The 23,312-nt window shown below is 44.0% G+C and overlaps 1 protein-coding gene across 1 annotated transcript in view; it reads left to right on the top strand.

Moving 5' to 3' along the window:
• The window catches only part of ccdc85a (coiled-coil domain containing 85A), a gene marked incomplete at both ends in the record, with an annotated part of 47,062 nt that extends 26,463 nt beyond the window's left edge, over window positions 1-20,599 (top strand). Inside the window, 2 exons of the mRNA XM_084153045.1 lie at window positions 17,764-17,821; window positions 20,584-20,599. Coding sequence (XP_084009171.1) covers window positions 17,764-17,821; window positions 20,584-20,599 — 74 coding nt within the window. The remainder of the gene's footprint in view (window positions 1-17,763; window positions 17,822-20,583) is intronic.
• Window positions 20,600-23,312: the final 2,713 nt, after the last annotated feature.

The following is a 23,312-nucleotide window of genomic DNA, read 5'->3' as shown; positions in this document are numbered from 1 at the left end:
CTCTCATGAGGACTACCACAGGAATGGAAGACCCAGAGTTATCTCTGCTGCAGAGGATAAGTTCATTAGAGTTAACTGCACCTCCGATTGCAGCCCAAATAAATGCTTCACAGAGTTCAAGTAACAGACACATCTCAACATCAACTGTTCAGAGGAGACTGCGTGAATCAGGCCTTCATGGTGGAATTACTGCAAAGAAACCACTACTAAAGGACACCAATAAGAAGAAGAGACTTGCTTGGGCCAAGAAACACAAGCAATGGACATTAGACCGGTGGAAATATGTCCTTTTGTCTGATGAGTCCAAATCTGAGATTTCTGGTTCCAACTGCCGTGTATTGTGAGACACAGAGTAGGTGAACGGATGATCTCCGCATGTGTGGTTCCCACCATGAATCATGAAGGAGGAGGTGTGATGGTGTGGGTGTGCTTTGCTGGTGACACTGTCTGTAATTTTTTTAGAATTCAAGGCACACTTAACCAGCATGGCTACCACAGCATTCTGCAGAGATACGCCATTCCATCTGGTTTGCGCTGAGTGTTTTTCAACAGGACAATGACCCGAAATACACCTCCAGGCTGTGTAAGGGCTATTTGATCAAGGAGAGTGATGGAGTGCTGCATCAGATGACCTGGCCTCCACAATCCTCCGACCTCAACCCAATTGAGATGGTTTGGGATGAGTTGGACCACAGAGTGAAGGAAAAGCAGCCAACAAGTGCTCAGCATATGTGGGAACTCCTTCAAGACTGTTGGAAAAGCATTCCTCATGAAGCTGGTTGAGAGAATGCCAAGAGTGTGCAAAGCTGTCATCAAGGCAAAGGGTGGCTACTTTGAAGAATCTAAAATCTAAAATATATTTTGATTTGTTTAACACTTTTTTGGTTACTACATGATTCCATATGTGTTATTTCATATTTGGATGTCTTCACTATTATTCTACAATGTAGAAAATAGTAAAAATAAAGAAAAACCCTTGAATGAGTAGGTGTTCTAAAACTTTTGACTGGTACTGTATGCGTGCACAGGCACGCACGCACATGCACACACTCCCCTAACCATGTCAGCTCCAGGCTTCTGACTGATCTTAGTGTACAGTGTGTTATGTATCCAAATAGATGCAGTGAAATCACTCTGTTTATTTGACAGTGTAAGCAACACTTAGGGGTCGTTCCTGGTGCTTTGAGCTTTTTGTTCCCCCACCAGGGAAATAGACTAATGCAGAGGTTCAGATTCAGAGCAGACATTCACTGACATTGTGTCTAATGGCTGTCATAGTGGGATTCAGGAACATAATGAAGACTGTTGAGGTGGTGTGTGTGTCGTTTTGTGTGTGTGTGTGTGTGTCTTTACCTTTTTATATGTGTTTGTAGTGTGTGTGTGTGTGTGTGTGTGTGTGTGTGTGTGTGTGTGTGTTTACTCTTTGAAGTCTTCATAGAAGCCCAGTGCTGTTGTTCAAAGAGTCACCTCTTTCTATTCTCCCTTCTTCCTTTTTCCTCCTCTCACAATGAGGATAATACAGGAGAGCCACCCCCTCTCCACACACACACACACACACACACACACACACACACACACACACACACACATACACACACACATACACAGGTGCAGCAGAGCAGAGGAGACAGCTGTGGACTAGCCAGAGGTCTCTGTCCCTGTCTCTTGCTAGACCAATGGGAGGGCAGGAGGAAGCAGGTCTGTAGGGGCAGAGAGGGCCAAGATGATCAGGGTCTCTCTGCTCAGAGGACAGGATAGGGGCAGGATAGCCCTTCAAAACACCTGTCAGTGTTTTCTCTGTACTTAGAATATTAAATAAACACGCATGCACACACACACACACACACACACACACACACACACACACACACACACACACACACACACACACACACACACCATGTATGACAGATGATGAGTGACCGGGGTCACTAGTCAGCTCTTCTTTCTTTTCTCTTTCTGAACAGCTGTTCTGCCACATGCTCACTGGAAGTTTGATCCACTGGTTCTGCATGAATAACCAAGATGGCTGAAGGGTCTTAATAGGATACACATGTACTATGTACTGCCTAACATTTGACTATTGATGGCTAAGTATTGGGTTTTAAAATACCTTGCTCCACGTAGAGAGTCAGTGTGGTGGTATGTGTGTTAATAATCGCTGTCAAAGCAGTGCCTTGCCTTTATCTCTGCCCCTGCCCAAGGACATCCACGAAAGACAACAGGGAAACATTAATACGGTACGGTGCCTTCAGAAAGTATTCAAACCCCTTGACTTATTCCACATTTTGTTGTATTTCTCACCCATCTACACATAATACCCCATAATGACAAAGTAAAAACATGTTTTTAGACATTTTTGCAAATGTATTGAAAATGAAATATCTAATTTACATAAGTATTCACACCACTGAGTCAATAAATATCAGAATCACCTTCGGCAGTGATTACAGCTGTGAGTCTTTCTGGGTAAGTCTCTAAGAGCTTTGCACACCTGGATTGTACAATATTTGCACATTATTATTAAAAAAATTCTTCAAGCTTTGTCAAGTTGTGTCACGCCCTGACTCTGGGGACTCTTATTTGTTGAGTCAGGGTGTGTATTTTCTATGTGGTGTAGATCTATGTTTAAAGTCTAGTATGTCTAGATCTATGTTGGCCGGTGTGGTTCCCAATCAGAGGCAGCTGTCGCTCGTTGTCTCTGATTGGGGACCATACTTAGGCAGCCTTTTGGCACTAGTGGGTGGTGGGATCTTGTTCTGTGTGAGGTTTGTTGTGTGTACCTTAGGACGTCACGTATCGTTGGTTTATTGTTTTGTCGTTGTGTTTATTCGTTAAATAAACATGTTAGCATATCACGCTGCGCCTTGGTCCGTCCCGTTTATGAACGAACGTGACAAGTTGGTTGCTGATCATTGCTAGACAGCGATTTTCACGTCTTGCCATAGATTTTGAAGCCTATTTAAATCAAAACTGTAACTAGGCCACTCAGGAACATTCAACTCCAGTGTATATTTGCCATTTTATTTTAGGTTATTGTCCTGCTGAAAGGGGCATTTGTCTTCCAGTGTCTGAACAAGGTTTTCCTCTAGGATTTTGCCTGTATTTATCTCTTTTCCGTTTCTTTTCATCCTAAAAAACTCCCTAGTCCTTGCCGATGACAAGCATACCCATAACACAATGCAGCCACCACCATGCTTGAAAATATGAATAGTGGTACTCAGTGATGTGTTCTGTTGGATTTGCTCGAAACATAACATTCAGGACAATTTCTTTGCCACATTGTTGCAGTTTTACTTTAGTGCCTTATTGCAAAGAGGATGCATATTTTGGAATCTTTTCATTCTGTACAGGCCTCCGTCTTCTCACTCTGTCATTTAGGTTAGTATTGTGGAATAACTACAATGTTGTCGATCCAGCCTTAGTTTTCTCCTATCACAGCAATTAAACTCTGTAACTGTTTTAAAGTGGAAGTGACAGCAATTTTGCAACATGACATCTTATTAAAATCTTTTCATATACACCCCCAGGAAGAATATTACACCTTTTTTGTACATTTTCTGACAAGCGACCCTGGGACTAAACACCTCCCTCTGCAACTGGATCCTGGACTTCCAGACTGGCCGCCCCCAGGTGGTAAGGGTAGGTAACAACACATCTGCCACGCTGATCCTCAACACGAGGGCCCTCAGGGGTGCGTGCTCAGTCCCCTCCTGTACTCACTGTTCACCCATGACTGCATGGCCAGGCACGACTCCAACACCATCATTAAGTTTGCCGACGACACAACAGTGGTAGGCCTGATCACCGACAACGATGAGACAGCTATAGGGAGGAGGTCAGAGACCTGGCCGTGTGGTGCCAGGATAACAACCCCTCCCTCAACATGATCAAGACAAAGGAGATGATTGTGGACTACAGGAAAAAAAGAGGACTGAGCACGCCCCCATTCTCATCGACGGGGCTGTAGTGGAACAGGTTGAGAGCTTCAATTTCCTTGGTGTCCACATCACCAACAAACTATCATTGTCCAAACACACCAAGACAGTCGTGAAGAGGGCACGACAAATCCTATTCCCCTTCAGGAGACTGAAAAGATTTGGCATGGGTCCTCAGATCCTCAAAAAGTTATACAGCTGCAACATCGAGAGCATCCTGACTGGTTGCATCACCGCCTGGTATGGCAACTGCTCGGCCTCCGACCGCAAGGCACTACAGAGGGTAGTGCGTACGGCCCAGTACATCACTAGGGTCAAGCTTCCTGCCATCCAGGACCTCTATACCAGGCGGTGTCAGAGGAAGGCCCTAGAAATTGTCAAAGACTCCAGCCACCCAAGTCATAGACTGTTCTCTCTGCTACCGCACGGCAAGCGGTACCGGAGTGCCAAGTCTAGGTCTAAAAGGCTTCTTAACAGCTTCTACCCCCAAGCCATAAGACTCCTGAACCGGTAATCATGGCTACCCGGACTATTTGCATTGCCCCCCCACCCCACCTCAACCCCCTCTTTTACGCTGCTGCTACTCTGTTTATTATTTATGCATAGTCACTTTAACTCTACCCACATGTACATATTACCTCAATTACCTCAACTAACCGGTGCCCCCACACATTTACTCTTTACCCGTACTCCCTATAGCCTCCCTACTGTTATTTTATTTTACTGCTGCTTTTTAATTATTTGCAATTTTTTATTTTTTACTTATCTATTTTGTACTTTACTTAAAAACTGCATTGTTGTTTAAGGGCTTGTAAGTAAGCATTTCACTGTAAGGTCTACACCTGTTGTATTCGGCGCTGTCACACCCTGGTTCTGGGACTCTATAGGTTGAGCCAGGGTGTGTTCATTCTATGTGTTCTGTTTCTATGTTGGGAGTTCTAGTTTGTTTATTTCTATGTTGGCCTGAGTGACTCCCAATCAGAGGCAACGAGTGTCAGCTGTGGCTGGTTGTCTCTGATTGGGAGCCATATTTAAACTGTCGGTTTTTCCCTTTTGTGTTTGTGGGCTCTTGTTCCGTGTTGGTCTATGTTACCTAGGACGTTACGAGTCGTTTGTTGTTTTGTTCATTGTCAGTATTTATCACTGTAGATAAATAAACATGTTCGTTCATCACGCTGCGCCTTGGTCCTCCTCTCTTAACGACGATCGTGACAGAAGAACCCACCATACAAGGACCAAGCAGCGTGTCCAGGAGCAGGCAGACTGGACATGGGAGGAAGCGCCGGGAAAGGAGATGGAGAGGTTGGCGATGGCCCAGGTGGGCAAATCGTGGTCCTGGGAGGACATGCTCGGGGGCAAAGGGCCATGGGCTAGGATTAAGGCCCTGGCGAGAGAGGAGCAGCGGCGTCAGCAGTGTCATCGTCGGACGGACGAGAGGCAACCCCCAAAATTTTTTAGGGGGGGGCACACGGCATGGTCGGCTGGGCAGCAGGAGGCTGCCACAGGGCGATTTGGAGAGGAGGCCACCGGGTTTGGGGGGCCAGAAGGCAGGTTGGCGGAGCCTGGATGGAGAGCGGAACCAACTTCCCTTACTCAGGCATGGCAGCATGGGACTGGGCAGGTTCCGCGGTATGCGGAGCGGCGTTCTGTGCCACGAGTGGTCCGGCATAGTCCTGTACGTCCTGTGCGAGCACCCCGCACGTGTCGTGCGAAGGTGGGTATGCAGCCAGGACGGAGTGTGCCGGCTCAGCGCTCGTGGTCTCCAATGCCTCTCCTCGGTCCCGGATATCCTGCGCCAGTGTCACGTGCTGTTATGCCAGTACGGGTACACAGCCCTGTGCGTCCTGTGCGGATGCCTCACACAGAGTGTGTGAAGATAGGCATTCAGCCAGGACGGGTTGTGGCCGCACTTCACTCCAGGTCTCCTATCCGTCTCCACAGCCCGGCCCGGCCTGTTCCGGCCCCTCGCACCAAGCCTACGGTGTGCGTCGCCAGCCCGGTCCGGCCTGTTCCTGCCCCTCGCACCAAGCCTACGGTGTGCGTCGCCAGCCCGGTCCGGCCTGTTCCTGCCCCTCGCACCAAGCCTACGGTGCGCGGCGCCAGCCCGGCCCGGCCTGTTCCTGCCCCTCGCACCAAGCCTACGGTGCGCGGCGCCAGCCCGGCCCGGCCTGTTCCTGCTACTCGCACCAAGCCAGGGGTGCGAGTCGTCAGCCCGGTCCGGCCCGTTGCTGCTCCACGCACCAAGCCAGGGGTGCGCATCGTCGGTCCGGTGAGGCCCGTTCCGGCTCCACGCACCAAGCCAGGGGTGCGCATCGTCAGCCCGGTCCGGCCCGTTGCTGCTCCACGCACCAAGCCAGGGGTGCGCATCGTCAGCCAGGTCCGGTCCTTTCCTGCCTCACGCATCAAGCCAGGGGTGCGCGTCGTCAGTCCGGCACAACCCGTGCCTGGGTCACCGGTGCCTAATCAGGTACCGGTCAACTGCTCCACTACGGAGCTGAAGCTAACCGCTCCTGCTACGTCCAGTTCAGCTCCAGCCAGCGGGGCCAGACGGGACCAGGGGCGCTATGGGGGGTTTATTGGAGGGTGGTGGGCAAGCCCGGAGCCAGAACCGCCGCCGAGGAGGAATGCCCACCCAGCCCTCCCCTGTTTTGCTCTAGTTGAGGCGCGGTCGCAGTCCGCGCCTTTAGGGGGGGGTACTGTCACACCCTGGTTCTGGGACTCTATAGGTTGAGCCAGGGTGTGTTCATTCTATGTGTTCTGTTTCTATGTTGGGAGTTCTAGTTTGTTTATTTCTATGTTGGCCTGAGTGACTCCCAATCAGAGGCAACGAGTGTCAGCTGTGGCTGGTTGTCTCTGATTGGGAGCCATATTTAAACTGTCGGTTTTTCCCTTTGTGTTTGTGGGTTCTTGTTCCGTGTTGGTCTATGTTACCTAGGACGTTACGAGTCGTTTGTTGTTTTGTTCATTGTCAGTATTTATCACTATAGATAAATAAACATGTTCGTTCATCACGCTGCGCCTTGGTCCTCCTCTCTTAACGACGATCGTGACAGGCGCATGTGGCAAATACAATTTGATTTGATTTGAAGCGAAGCGAACACTTAGATATAGTCTTTATCATGTTTTCATAAATTCATATAATGTTTGGGAATTACTTATAGTAAGTAATTTGTGAACATTCAATAGCAATATAGAGTGGGCCTTGCATTTGGACAATTAATAGACACTGCTGTAATTGCTACAAGACCATGGTGCTTGCCTACGGAGCTGTGAGGGGAACGGCACCTCCGTACCTTCAGGCTCTGATCAGTCCCTACACCCAAACGAGGGCATTGCGTTCATCCGCCTCTGGCCTGCTGGCCACCCTACCTCTGCGGAAGCACAGTTCCATTTCAGCCCAGTCAAAACTGTTCGCTGCTCTGGCACCCCAATGGTGGAACAAGCTCCCTCACGACGCCAGGACAGTGGAGTCACTCACCACCTTCCGGAGACACTTGAAACCCCACCTCTTTAAGGAATACCTGGGATAGGAAAAAGTAATCCTTCTACACCCCCCCCCCCCCCCCCCCCCCCCACCACTTTACAATAAAAACATATTGTAAAGTGGTTATCCCACTGGCTATAATGTGAATGCACCAATTTGTAAGTCGCTCTGGATAAGAGCGTATGCTAAATGACGTAAATGTAATGTAAATGTAATTAAAACCAAATAAAACATCTGTCCTGTCCAGGACCGGAGTATACACAGACCGGTTCGCCATAGCCAATCAGAGGTACAGTAGGCCTATATGCAAATAAGCCATTTGCCACATGGGCCTGCCATCATTCACTTTGAACTGGACTGTGTGTTTACAGGCAGTAGCAACAGGGCGACTTTAGATCATTAGAACGCATTCGCCAAAAGCTACAAAATACACCTGAATGGATTTCTGCAAATATGTAAATACCATGGGAGTCCTCTTACATTTACAAACTTCACAATCCTATTGATCAAACAACCATAAAAAGGGAGTCTCTCTCTCTCCCTCAGTTGACTATGCACATCAACAACAACAAGATCAACAACTAATGCTAGTCGAGCGAGATTAGATAAAAATCTAACGAGGGAACATTAGATATAACCTCTCAAACTAGTTGGCCATCAAAATTGCACTGATAAACAATGGGGAATAGTAGACTGCTCGTCCTTCTGCCAATTAATGCTTGCCCCAACCCACATTTTGGCAGCTGAATGGGAACTTGCCTGCCCGCACATTTGATCGATGCCAAATACATTTGATTGTCAACTAAGAGATATGCTAACTGTGGATAACAGTCTTTCATGTTCAGAATAGCTAGCTAGCAAAGCAATTCACATTTCTTGCTCGCTAACCAAATGGCACCTGCAGCATTTCTAGCTGTAGCCAACGAAAAATGATATGAGGGGGAAAAGTCGGTCACTCACCCACTCCTCCAATGACATGTCATCCTCCCAGCAGCTAGCTAGCTAACATTAGGCTCAGTGTTATTAGCTTGCTAAATAAATAGCTAGTTACATAAATAGATACTTCCATGGGTGTCAAACTCAATCAGTGCACGGGCCATATTGAAAAAACACAAAGAATTAATGTACCAGACATAGCCTATTTGTTTTGACAAAAAAACGTGCAACTGCAGTTGGCCATTGTTTTATTAGAAAAAATATGGCCCTTTATAATGTCCACTTATGTACATAGCATGCTGTATATACTGTAGCATTTTAACATATTAAAACAAAAGAGATAAATAATATTTGTCCAGCCTTTGCCGCTATGCTTGCAGATGTGCATAATATGCTGCGACCCTAATCAAAAGGTATTTAATAACTCCAAATAACAAAAACTTAGCTATAGGTTGTTGTAACATTTAAACTTAAACATTTTTTTTCATTTACACTGCATGGATCACCGGTGCGGTCGAATGCAGCATTTATTTATGGTGCAATCAAAATGTATTGTAGTTGAGTAGCTAACCTAGGCTACTGTTCAAATGTTGCTGTAATAGGCCTACATGTTTCTCTTTTGCATTGTGTTTTGTTGCAGGTTTTATTTTTTGGTTATTCATTGTCAAGCTTTAAAAACCGAACAACTTATTATGTGATTTGTTAAGCACATTTTTACTCCTGAATTTATTTAGGCTTGCCATAACAAAGGGGTTGAATACTTATTGACTCAAGACATTTCAGCTTTTAATTTTGTATTAATTTGTAAAAATTTCTAAAAACATTATTCTACTTTGACATTAGGGGGTATTGTGTGTAGGCCAGTGACACAAAATCTCAATTTAATCAGTTTTAAATTCAAGCTGTAACACAACAACATGTGGAAAGAGTTAAGGGGTGTGAATACTTTCTGAAGGCACTTTAGTCCTTTAACCCTTTGATGCCTACGATCACATATTTGTGATCATTGTTGAGTGGTCCTTGCAGCATACCATTGCAAATATGTGATTGGAACAGTAGCAGCAGAATGTATTATGCAACAAACTCATCCAAACAGCATTGTTGTCTGAAAAGCATCTAAACAATGTTTTGTACTGATGGGAAATAAAGGTCTTCACAACTTTAGTCCTCAATTTCACCTTTTATTGTAAAAGGTAAATGTGAACTTCATCATCCAAGCATCACACGGAACACATCCACAGCCAAACTCATTCCATAAACCAGTCTAAATAACAGGTTGCACTGACAAAAAACGAATCCTAAGTTAGTGACCTAACAGCTATACTTGTTTACAATGCACAAGGGAGAAATGTAATATTGTTTAGAAAAGAGATGTGTGTCAGCTAAGCTAACAACACCTAAATTCTTTATGATTGATAAGCAAAAACTCCCTAATCCCAGAATGCCATTCACTATAAGAAGTAAATAAACAAAGTCAAAGATGGCTGCGCCCATTGGACAACATTTTTTAGGGGTGTTTGTGGGGGGGGCCATTTCAAGTCCATGGGGGGTAGAAATGGGGGAAGGTATCGTGGGCGGATATGATGCAGGAAATATTACTATGATGGGGGATTTATCAATAAATGGGGGGCAAACACGGGGGAAGTTTATAAGCGAAATAAAAATAAAACCCCTGGAGAGGGGGGTCTGAGCTGGCAACCGTGAGTAACGATAGTTATAATTTAAATCAGTCGAGTGAACCATCCCTTCACATCGTTTTGTTATAACATCTTTGGTCTGACAGACGTTTACATGACAACCAGAGTGCATTGTATAATGTCAACAAACATGGCGCCACACATAGCTTAGCATTAGCTCATCATAATCAGTACAACCTTCCAAAAAGTATTTTACACACATCATATGTGTCCATTACAATCCATGCACGAATCGGAATGCATGATTTGTCACCAGTACTTGAAAACATGTGAATAAAACAGAAAATGCATTATGCTCCAAACATACATACAGTATGCTACAGTAGAAACGACAACATGATATACAGAAACTATAATGATAATGTAATAAGGCACTTCCTTTGATAGGAACGCACACATGTCCAAAGTTATTATTAGTAACAAAAACAACAATGAAGGCAATGCGAGCGCCAGCTGGAAAATGTGCCAGCGGGAAAAGGTTTGTGCAAGTTATTTTCTGACTGGAGATGCGCAAATATCTGCATACTTGATCTGGGGAAACACTGGGGAAGTACTTGGGCTCACTCAGTAAAGCTTCAAACATACAGTGGGGAAAAAAAGTATTTAGTCAGCCACCAATTGTGCAAGTTCTCCCACTTAAAAAGATGAGAGAGGCCTGTAATTTTCATCATAGGTACACGTCAACTATGACAGACAAATTGAGGAAAAAAAATCCAGAAAATCACATTGTAGGATTTTTTATGAATTTATTTGGAAATTATGGTGGAAAATAAGTATTTGGTCACCTACAAACAAGCAAGATTTCTGGCTCTCACAGACCTGTAACTTCTTCTTTAAGAGGCTCCTCTGTCCTCCACTCATTACCTGTATTGATGGCACCTGTTTGAACTTGTTATCAGTATAAAAGACACCTGTCCACAACCTCAAACAGTCACACTCCAAACTCCACTATGGCCAAGACCAAAGAGCTGTCAAAGGACACCAGAAACAAAATTGTAGACCTGCACCAGGCTGGGAAGACTGAATCTGCAATAGGTAAGCAGCTTGGTTTGAAGAAATCAACTGTGGGAGCAATTATTAGGAAATGGAAGACATACAAGACCACTGATAATCTCCCTCGATCTGGGGCTCCACACAAGATCTCACCCCGTGGGGTCAAAATGATCACAAAAACGGTAAGCAAAAATCCCAGAACCACACGGGGGGACCTAGTGAATGACCTGCAGAAAGCTGGGACCAAAATAACAAAGCCTACCATCAGTAACACACTACGCCGCCAGGGACTCAAATCCTGCAGTGCGAGACGTGTCCCCCTGCTTAAGCCAGTACATGTCCAGGCCCGTCTGAAGTTTGCTAGAGTGCATTTGGATGATCCAGAAGAGGATTGGGAGAATGTCATATGGTCAGATGAAACCAAAATAGAACTTTTTGGTAAAAACTCAACTCGTCGTGTTTGGAGGACAAAGAATGCTGAGTTGCATCCAAATAACACCATACCTACTGTGAAGCATGGGGGTGGAAACATCATGCTTTGGGGCTGTTTTTCTGCAAAGGGACCAGGACGACTGATCCGTGTAAAGGAAAGAATGAATGGGGCCATGTATCGTGAGATTTTGAGTGAAAACCTCCTTCCATCAGCAAGGGCATTGAAGATGATACGTGGTTGGGTCTTTCAGCATGACAATGATCCCAAACACACCGCCCGGGCAACGAAGGAGTGGCTTCGTAAGAAGCATTTCACGGACCTGGAGTGGCCTAGCCAGTCTCCAGATCTCAACCCCATAGAAAATCTTTGGAGGGAGTTGAAAGTCTGTGTTGCCCAGCGACAGCCCCAAAACATCACTGCTCTAGAGGAGATCTGCATGGAGGAATGGGCCAAAATACCAGCAACAGTGTGTGAAAACCTTGTGAAGACTTACAGAAAACGTTTGACCTGTGTCATTGCCAACAAAGGGTATATAACAAAGTATTGAGAAACTTTTGTTATTGACCAAATACTTATTTTCCACCATAATTTGCAAATAAATTCATTAAAAATCCTACAATGTGATTTTCTGGAAAAAAAATTCTCATTTTGTCTGTCATAGTTGATGTGTACCTATGATGAAAATTACAGGACTCTCTCATCTTTTGAAGTGGGAGAACTTTCACAATTGGTGGCTGACTAAATACTTTTTTTCCCCACTGTAAATTGTCCGCAACAGTGAAGTGAGCTACTTCTATGTGAATTAATGAGGAGGCGGACACACATCAATGCAAACTGTTGTTAGAAAATAAAACTTGTTAAAAAATCAATTGAAACATAGCCTATAGATAATTAGCAGGCAGCGTGCCTTGGTTTGAGGGTAGCGTGGGTTAACTGTCCGTAACAATAACATTAACGCCCGTTAAGAGATGTTTGGAACTTACACGTGAAAAGGTTAATTGGTAGACATAAAATTTAGCTCAGATCCAACGTGTTACCATGGCAACCAATACTCAATAGTGGTAATTTCTAGTTAATAGAGGGCTAGGGTCACAGTTAGAATGTATGAGTTATTTATGGCTAAATGGAAAATGGAATGCAGTTTGTCGCTATACGCGTGTAGGCTGTGTGTAGGGGGAGGCCTTCCCGCTCAAAGACCTCTCCATCACGGTTGACATCTCCACGGTGTCCCCCTCCCAGAGTGCAAAGAACCTTGGCGTGACCCTGGACAACACCCTGTCGTTCTCTGCAAACATCAAAGCAGTGACTACTCCTGCAGGTTCATGCTCTACAACATCCGTAGAGTATGACCCTACCTCACACAGCAAGGAGCACAGGTCCGAATCTAGGCACTTGACATCTACCGTCTGGACTACTGCAACTTGCTGTTGGCTGGGCTCCCCGCTTGTGCCATCAAACCCCTGCAACTTATCCAGAACGCTGCAGCCGCCTGGTGTTCAACCTTCCCATGTTCTCCCATGTCACCCTGCTCCTCCGCACACTCCACTAGCTTCCAGTCAAAGCTCACATCCACTACAAGACCATGGAACTTGCCTACAGAGGAACTGTCCATCCCTACCTTCAGGCTATGCTCAAACCCTACACCCCAACTTGAGCACTCCGATCTGCCACCTCTGGTCTCGTGGCCCTCACACCACTGCGGGAGGTCAGCTCCCGCTCAGCCCAGTCCAAGCTCTTCTCTGTCCCCAGTGGTGGAACCAGCTTCCCCCTGAAGCTAGGACAGCAGAGTCCCTGCCCATGTAGGCCTAAAGAGACAGACAAGAAGACAGAGAGAAGGAAAGAGATGTAATGTGTGAGAAACAGGCAGAAAAGCCAGAAATAATGATGACTCTCTCTTGCAGATACACAGTCAGACAGTGCTATAGCGACAGTCACAGACACTAAAGCAGAGGATAATGGGTAACAGGAAGTGGCGCCCGCTGCCATCCATGGTGTAACAGACAGAGAGCGATCTGAGAGTAGCGTCAGTCTCATACATCCACTTCATTTATGCCCCAACCACACAGCTAAACCTTTCACTGTGGGTCTTCACACCTACACCGTGTGCGTGTGTGTCCCAGCTACAGTAGCACATTTAGTTTCTTGGAAGTTGTGGGAATGTACGTTTTTGGTTTCCCATTGGTTCTGGGAACGAAGCCATACGTTTCCTGACCGGTAAAACAGAACGTTTTTTAAATGTTCTGAAAACAGAAATTAACATTTTACCTGTTCTGGGAACATACAGTTTTAAGTTGCAGGGAGGTTCTGAGAACGGTTTACTATGGTTCCCGGAATGTTTTCCTGGGAGGTTTTATTAAAGTTATGAGAATGGAAATTATAGGTAATTAAATAACGTTCTGAGAACATGTTTAAATAAGACTTTTAATAATACTGCTAGATTAGTTTGGATGAACTGTTTTGAACGCCAAGCATATATAGGACACATGGAAATTCATTTGCTTAGGCAATAATCATGCAAAATAGGGCTGCACGATATATCGTTTCAGCATCGACATTGCGATGTATGCATCCGCAATAGTCACATCGCAGAACGTTCGATTTAGTAAGGTAAACATATATCAGTCTACAATATATATATATTTTTTTACGTTAAACTAGCATTATATCTGTCTGATATAACGTAATTTACTCTGATTTATGGGTTATTGGATACAAAGTTTATTATTATTATTATTTTAAACACGGAGTTCGTTGCTGCACGTGGTTGACATGCAGGCTCTGCTTGCGCGTGACGAAATGATGGACGAGGAACAGCCAAAAAAGACTGAAATTGAGAATTTGGTTGCAAAAAGAAATGCATCATCAATTATATGGAAATATTTTGGCTACAGACAGGATAATGTTGACCAAAAACAGGTACTTTGTCGAGAGTGCCTTGCAATTGTTGCCACAACACGAGGCAACACGACCAATTTGTTCGATCATTTAAGGCGGCACCACAAATCTTCGTATGACGAGTGCAAAGCATCTCAATTCCCTCCAAAGCAAAAATCTATTTCAGATGCCTTTGCCAGTATTACACCATACGAGAAAGGTTCCAAACGGCAGAGAGAAATCACAGATTCAATAACATTTCACGTCGCTAAAGACATGGTACCAATTAACACGGTTACCAAAGAGGATTTTAAAAACATGATCCGGTCGCTTGACAAGCGGTATGTAATGCCATCACGCAACTATTTTTCTCAAGTTGCCATCCCAGAGTTGTACGAGAAATGCAAGGCACAAGTTGAAACAGAGCTGTCACAAGTGGAATATTATACAGCAACAACGGACTTGTGGTCCAGCCGGACAACGGAGCCCTACATAAGTCTGACCATACACTTTATTAATGAGGACTTCCACCTGAAAAGTCGCCGTTTGCAAACTGCATTTTTCCCAAAGGATCATACATACATCCTGTATTTTTTCATATCGCAATATATATCGCAGAAAAACAAAATATGGCAATGTCAGTTATTTCCAATATCGTGCAACCCTAATGCAAAACCCTTTTTTTATTGTGGCACAGCGTCTGTGAGATTCAAAACTATGATCTTCTGTTCCCTATCCATAGAATTAGTCCACTGCGCCACCAGAATGGAAGTAGCATGCCATGTTTTTTTTACTCATACAAAGCTGTTCATTTTAGTCTATTCAAATAGACCCCATTTCAAAGGAAACAAGCACTCTTTAAGAACCAGGTGTGGCTAATTAGTGGGCGCAGCCAACACACCTGAACACACAACATAGAGAGAGTTTTGTTGACGCTGAGAACGGAATGTATGTTTTTAAATAACATTCTTAGAACATTCTTTGAATGTTACTAATGTTTTCTTGTGGTTTTTATGGAATGTTTTCTTAATGTTCTGTGAACATGACTTTAAATAGAACCTTGAGGAAACCTGTAGAAAACATTATGCTCAAGTACTGAAATTCCCACAAAAGATTGTTGTTTCTTAACGTTCTCTGAACGTTCTGAGAACATGACTTTAAACCATGAGGAAACCTGTAGGAAACATTCATTATGCTGAAGTACAGAAATTCCCACCTAATAAACATATGGTTCATGTTACAGTGGCTTGTGAAAGTATTCACCCCCCTTGGCATTTTTCCTATTTTGTTGCCTTACAACCTGGAATTAAAATGGATTTTTGGGGGGTTTGTATAATTTGATTTACACAACATGCCTACCACTTTGAAGATGCTAAATATTTTTTATTGTGAAACAAACAAGAAATAAGACAAAAAAACAGAAAACTTGAGCGTGCATAACTATTCAACACCCCCCCCCCCAAAGTCAATACTTTGTAGAGCCACCTTTTGCAGCAATTACAGCTGCAAGTCTCTTAGGGTGTGTCTATAAACTTGGCACACATAGCAACTGGGATTTTTGCCCATTCTTCAAGGCAAAACTGCTCCAGATCCTTCAAGTTGGATGGGTTCCGCTGGTGTACAGCAATCTTTAAGTCATACCACAGATTCTCAATTGGATTGAGGTCTGGGCTTTGGCTAGGCCATTCCAAGACATTTAAATGTTTCCCCTTAAACCACTCAAGTGTTGTTTTAGCAGTATGCTTAGGGTCATTGTCATGCTGGAAGGTGAACCTCCGTCCCAGTCTCAAATCTCTGGAAGACTGAAACAGGTTTCCCTCAAGAATTTCCCTGTATTTAGCGCCATCCATCATTCCTTCAATTCTGACCAGTTTCCCCAGTCCCTGCCGATGAAAAACATCCTCACAGCATGATGCTGCCACCACCATGCTTCACTGTGGGGATGGTGTTCTCGGGGTGATGAGAGGTGTTGGGTTTACGCCAGACATAGCGTTTTCCTTGATGGACAAAAAGCTCAATTTTAGTTTCATCTGACCAGAGTACCTTCTTCCATATGTTTGGGGAGTCTCCCACATGCCTTTTGGCGAACATCAAACGTGTTTGCTTATTTTTTTCTTTAAGCAATGTCTTTTTTCTGCCCACTCTTCCGTAAAGCCCAGCTCTGTGGAGTGTACGGCTTAAAGTGGTCCTATGGACAGATACTCCAATCTCCGCTGTGGAGCTTTGCATCTCCTTCAGGGTTATCTTTGGTCTCTTTGTTGCCTCTCTGATTAATGCCCTCCTTGCCTGGTCCATGAGTTTTGGTGGGCGGCCCTCTCTTGGCAGGTTTGTTGTGGTGCCATATTCTTTAAATTGTTTAATCATGGATTTAATGGTGCTCCGTGGGATGTTAAAAGTTTATGATTTTTTTTAAATAACCCAACCCTGATCAGTACTTCTCCACAACTTTGTCCCTGACCTGTTTGGAGAGCTCCTTGGTCTTCATGGTGCCGCTTGCTTGGTGGTGCCCCTTGCTTAGTGATGTTGCAGACTCTGGGGCCTTTCAGAAAAGGTGTATATATATAGAGATCATGTGACACTTAGATTGCACACAGGTGGACTTTATTTAACTAATTATGTGTCTTCCAAAGGTAATTGGTTGCACCAGATCTTATTTAGGGGCTTCATAGCAAAGGGGGTGAATCCATATGCACGCACCACTTTTCCGTGATTTATTTTGTCACATTTTTTGAAACAAGTTATTTTTTTCATTTCACTTCACCAATTTGGACTATTTTGTGTATGTCCATTACATGAAATCCAAATAAAAATCCATTTAAATTACAGGTTGTAATACAACAAAATAGGAATAACGCCAAAGGGGATGAATACTTTTGCAAGGCGCTGTATGTGCTAGCTGGGTATCCTGCACCATTCACAGAACTTTGTGGGAAGGTTGTATGCAAAATAACTATAGGACAACCATGCTCTCAACAAGCTCTAAGAAACATATTGTTCTCAGAACGTTATGTGCTAACTGGGGTGTGTGTGTGTGTGTGTGTGTGTGTGTGGTCCGCTGACTAAGTGTATCAAACATAAATAATTAAGAGGGCATTATAAGCAAATCAAACCAGCAGATCCAGTCCTCTCAGTTTAAGTGATGCTGCCTTATTACAACACACTTGAATTATGGGGTTGTTTTTCAACTAATGCCTGTAATTACTACAGTGACTCACTACTATGGCATCACGCACGAACACACACACACACACACATACACACACACACACACACACACACACTTTGCTCTGGATAAACTGTGAGAATATGTTTTATTTGATTCTATTCCATTCTGATTTTATTGTCAGTATGTTGTGCTTGTCCCTTGTCATTTAGATTATTGATCATATTTATTGATGTTGTTTGCAGCTCTCATATCTGCTGGCTGCTGCACCAACACCTGTAGGAGTGTGAAGATTTGGGACAGGTGAGACATACACACAAAAACAAACACACATACAGTGCATTCAGAAAGTATTCAGACCCCTTGACTTTTTCCACATTTTGTTACATTACAGCCTTATTCTAAATTGTGGTTTTTCCCCTCATCAATCTACACACAATACCCCATAATGACAAAGCAAAACAGGTTTTTAGGAATGTTTGCAAATGTATTTATTTTATTTTATTTCATATATCACATTTACATAAGTATTCAGACCCTTTACTCATTACTTTGTTGAAGCACCTTTGGCAGCGATTGCAGACTCAAGTCTTGTTGGGTATGACACTACAAGCTTGGCACAAGCTTGGCACAGTATGACACTACAAGCTTGGGGAGTTTCTCCCATTCTTCGCTGCAGATTCTCTCAAGCTCTGTCAGGTTGGATGGGGAGCGTCGCTACACAGCTATTTTTAGGTCTCTCCAGAGATGTTAGATTGGGTTCAAGTCCGGGCTCTGGCTGGGCCACTCAAGGACATTCAGAGACTTGTCCCTAAGCCACTCCTGCGTTGTCTTGGCTGTGTGCTTAGGGTCTTTGTTCTTTTGGAAGGTGAACCTTCGCCCCAGTCTGAAGTCCTGAGCGCTCTGGAGCAGGTTTTCATCAAGGATCTCTCTGTACTTTGCTCTGTTCATCTTTCCCTCGATCCTGACTAGTCTCCCAGTCCCTGCCGCTGAAAAACATCCCAACAGCATGATGCTGCCACCACCATGCTTCACCGTAGGGATGGTGCCAGATTTCCTCCAGACGGGACGCTTGGCATTCAGGCCAAAGTGTTCAATCTTGGTTTCATCAGTCCAGAAAATCTTGTTTCTCATGGTCTGAGAGTCCTTTGGGTGCCTTTTGGCAAACTCCAAGTGGGCTGTCATGTGCCTTTTACTGAGGAGTGGCTTCCATCTGGCCACTCTACCATAAAGGCCTGATTGGTGGAATGCTGCAGAGATGGTTGTCCTTCTAGAAGGTTCTCCCATCTCCACAGAGGAACTCTGGAGCTCTGTCAGAGTGACCATTGAGTTGTTGGTCACCTCCCTGACCAAGACCCTTCTCTAACGATAGCTCAGTTTGGCCGGGCGGCCAGCTCTAGGAAGAGTCTTTGTGGTTCCAAACTTCTTCCATTTAAGAATGATGGAGGCCACTGTGTTCTTGGGGACCTTCAATGCTGCAGAAATGTGTTGGTACCCTTCCCCAGATCAGTGCCTCGACACAATCCTTGTCTCGGAGCTCTACGGACAATTCCTTCGACCTCATGGCTTTTGCTCTGACACGCAATGTAAACTGTGGGACCTTATGTAGACAGGTGTGCACCTTTCTAAATCATGTCCAATCAATTGAATTTACCACAGGTGGACTCCAATCAATGGATGATCAATGGAAACAGGATGCACTGAGCTCAATTTACTCCTGAGTGGCGCAGTGGTCTAAGGCCCAGCGTCGTCCAGGGTAGGGGAGGGAATGGCCGGCAGGGATGTAGCTCAGTTGATAGAGCATGGCGTTTGCAACGCCAGGGTTGTGGGTTCGATTCCCATGGGGGGCCAGTATAAAAAAAATAAAAAAAACGTATTCACTAACTGTAAGTCGCTCTGGATAAGAGCGTCTACTAAAATGTAAATGTAAAGTTTGAGTCTCATAGCAAAGTGTCTGAATACTTATGTAAATAAGGTTTGTCTGTTTTTTATTTTTAATACATTTGCAAAAATAAACTATTTTCACTTTGTCATTATGGGTTATTGTGTGTAGATTGATTAGGAAAAATGTTTATTTAATCAATTTTAGAATAAGGCTGTAACGTAAAATTTATTGGAAAAAGGGATGGGGTCTGAATACTTTCCGAATGCACTGTATGTTGCTCTAAGAGTTGTGCAAAGTTGGTAGAATCTTAATAAAAATTCTTCACAGCTATAATGGCTGCCAAAGGTGCTTCTATTAACTCAGGCGGATGGAGACTTGTCCAATTATGATATTTCAGTTGTATTATTTTTTCTTAATTTGGAAAATGTTTTATAGCTTTCTTTCACTTTGAAAAGGTGGAGTAGGTTGAATCGATCTGTAGGAAAAAAATCTAATATAATCCCTTTTTAGATTTAAGTTTAACGCAGCAAAATGTGAAAAAAGTTCAATGGGGTGTAGACTTTCTATAGGCACTGTAGCTTGTTGTTTATGTTGGCCAATCAAAGCGACACAGAGGCTCAATGTGTAACAATTGGAGTGAGAGTTCACTAATGCAATGCAAGATGGAAATGAGAAGGAGTAGGCTACAACGAGCAACCAACAGGTAGGCTGTTGTTTTATCTGAGTGGGGTTGGGGAAAAAGCGCAGCATGTGGCCTGAATATTAGCCTAGCTAGCTATAGCTGGCTAGCTTAGCTAGCTAGCTTCTCTAGGCTACTCCAGTCAAGACAGGCACTGTTATATGGGATGATAAATAACATTGTGGCTGCTACAAGTTAGCTAGGCGTGGCTGTCTACCTCCGTCTGCTCGCTCCCATCTCACACACACCGGCCCCTGTGCAGCTGCAGCAATCGAGCGCTAGCCTCTTTACATCATGCAGCAGTGCTCAGGTAAAAAAACATAGGTAAAAAAAAACAACATGTATTTACAATATCCGGATATCTGACAAAAATTACTATTCGAATAGTGAAATTATTTCAAACCCCATCCCTAACGGGCACACACACACACACGGCCACTTGCACACACACATGCATATATACAGTAATGGTAATACCCATTGTCCCCTCTTGTCTTTCAGCTTTGATGCCTCCTGACCACAACAAGCCTCCATCATACATGCTGCAGTGACCAGAGCCCCTAAAGAGAGAGAGAGGGGGAGAGATAGAGAAACACTAGAGAGAGAGGTGCAGTAGAGAAAGAGAAATAAAGAGAGAGAAAGAAAGACAAAAATAAAGTTTGAAAGACAGTGTATTGATGAGGTCGACTCTCCCACTTCAGCCATGCTCTTTCTTGATGTCAGATAGAGGATACACGGTTGTGTGATTGCCAAATGAATATTACTGTCAGTGAATTGTATCTCTCTGTTGCCAACAAAATAGTCCTACCTCCTTTGATTAAAAAAAGCCTATGAAACCGAAAGGAACAAGACTTGTAGGCCATAGGCCCTTTACAGACCAACACATGCTCTCCATAATACATTACAGTTCCCTTTTGTGTGAAGTTCCAACCAGTGTTACAGTACAGTACATAAACCTTGTGTTCAGCTGAGAAGACTGCATTATATTGGCCCCTTATTATACATCTAGAAATGTAAACACCAGCTCATATGACAATGGTTGTGGAGAGAACATATCAAAATCCTATCCTCAATTCATGTGATTTGTGAGGAGTCACTTATACACACACACCACACACACACACACACACACATTATTACTAACAGACTGTACTGTATAACCTCTAATCCCTGTGACTTTTTAGATTTTTGGTGACAGAACTAAGATAAGTCAAGAGTAGTGTATATCTGCTTAGTTTTCTATATATAACAATGATCATATTATTTTTGACGTACTGGTCTTATTATATCTATAAATATCATATCAAGAGATGTATGTATAAGATAATAAAATGTCTTTATGTAAAATACCTCATCCAGAGAGACTTGTCTTCTGTTTGGCCCCACACACACACCATAAACTGGCACCATAGGTGTGTTTGTTTTTAGGAGTGCATGGATTCATGTTAAGGATGGAGAAAATGACTATTTCACCACAGCAGGAGGAACCGCAAAAGGTATTCAGCAATTATGCACTTAACTCATCGATCCAGGCACAACACAGCAGATAGAAGCTTAAGATGATCAAGCTCACCGTTCCGTTTGACCGAAGAGACCTCCACGATATTCACAGGCTTATCTGATCAATATCTCTCTATATTCAGCTTGTGTGTGTGTGTTTTCATAACACTATATTATACAGTAAACATATAGATATTCCTCTGGGTTGCTGACATGGGAAATGGTCTAACATGATTTATTAACTCAAATGGCATCAGATCAAATAAATTCTAATAAGAACCACCCTCGCACACACAATCACAGTTAGAAACACACATATACACCTCTACATTCTCCCACCCAACACAGCCACACACACACAAACACACACGCGTGCTAAGAAAGCATACACAGTAAGAAAATGTTTTATTTTCATCGCACACAATTATCTCACAAACACACACCTGTGTGTGGGGTAGGCGAGGGGAGTGATGTGCTGATTAACTGCAACCTACTCCTGTGACTGTCTGAGTTCCTACTGCAATGCACCAGTAGTGGGTCCTACTGGGGTTGCCCTCACTACTGCCTGCAAGCTGTGTCTCTGTGTCAGCCTACCTGACTACCACACACACCGTGTCTGTCTATCTGCCTGTATTTACATAGACATCAACAGTCTAGGCTGGGAGGGCTGAAGAGGATGGCATAGATTTCATAACCGCAGTATTGTTCAAATAAAATAACAATTTGTAGGAACTGGGATTGTCTAATTTGCAACATGCCTACGCTAGCACTTTGATACCTGGTGTGTGTGCTTGTGTGTGTGACTGTGAGACTTTGTGTGTGTCTCTTTTTCTGCGCGTATGTGTGTGCATGCATAGAGATCCCTAGGGATTTCCATTATAGAAGAACTACCTTGTTTTTTCAAGTCCTAAACATCCTACATTTGATCTAGGATAACAGTCACACACTAATGTCAGAGCCTAGGGATTTGGGAATCACATTGCAAAGTCCTGGATTTGCAATGGATTGTTCCTCTTCATTGTTATTCCATGTTCCCTGTACGGAAATGTATGTGTATAAATCAGTAGTTCTCACTAGGGATTGAGTAAAGCTGCTTTTCCTTTGGCTCTATTTTCTCTCTCCATCAGTTATGTGACACACTACTTCTGGAAGTCTACCAATCATCAAGTTTGCAGACGACACAACAGTAGTAGGCTTGATTACCAACAATGACGTGACCGCCTACAGGGAGGAGGTGAGGGCTCTGGGAGTGTGGTGCCAGGAAAATAACCTCTCACTCAACATCAACAAAACAAAGGAGATGATCGTGGACTTCAGGAAACTGCAGAGGGTGCACCCCCCAATCCACATCGAGGGGAGAAGGTGGAAAGCTTCAAGTTCCTTGGCGTACACATCACCGACAAACTGAAATGGTCTACCCACGCAGACAGTGTGGTGAAGAAGGCGCAACAGAGCCTCTTCAACCTCAGGAGGCTGAAGAAATTTGGCTTAGCACCTAAAACCCTCACAAACGTTTAAAGATGCACAATTGAGAGCATTCTGTCGGGCTGTATCACCGCCTGGTACGGCAACTGCACCACCCGCAACCGCAGGGCTCTCCAGAGGGTAGTGCGGTCTGTAGAATGCATTACCGGGGGCAAACTATCCGCCCTCCAAGACACATACAGCACCTGATGTCACAGGAAGGCCAAAAAGATAATCAAGGACATCAACCAACCGAGCCACTGCCT

The sequence above is a fragment of the Coregonus lavaretus genome (genome assembly GCF_964263955.1).
Source record: "Coregonus lavaretus genome assembly, chromosome: 36".
Taxonomy (NCBI): Eukaryota; Metazoa; Chordata; class Actinopteri; order Salmoniformes; family Salmonidae; genus Coregonus; species Coregonus lavaretus.
The sequence above is the reverse complement of the archived record's forward strand: the minus strand, read 5'-3'. Positions and strand labels throughout refer to the sequence as shown.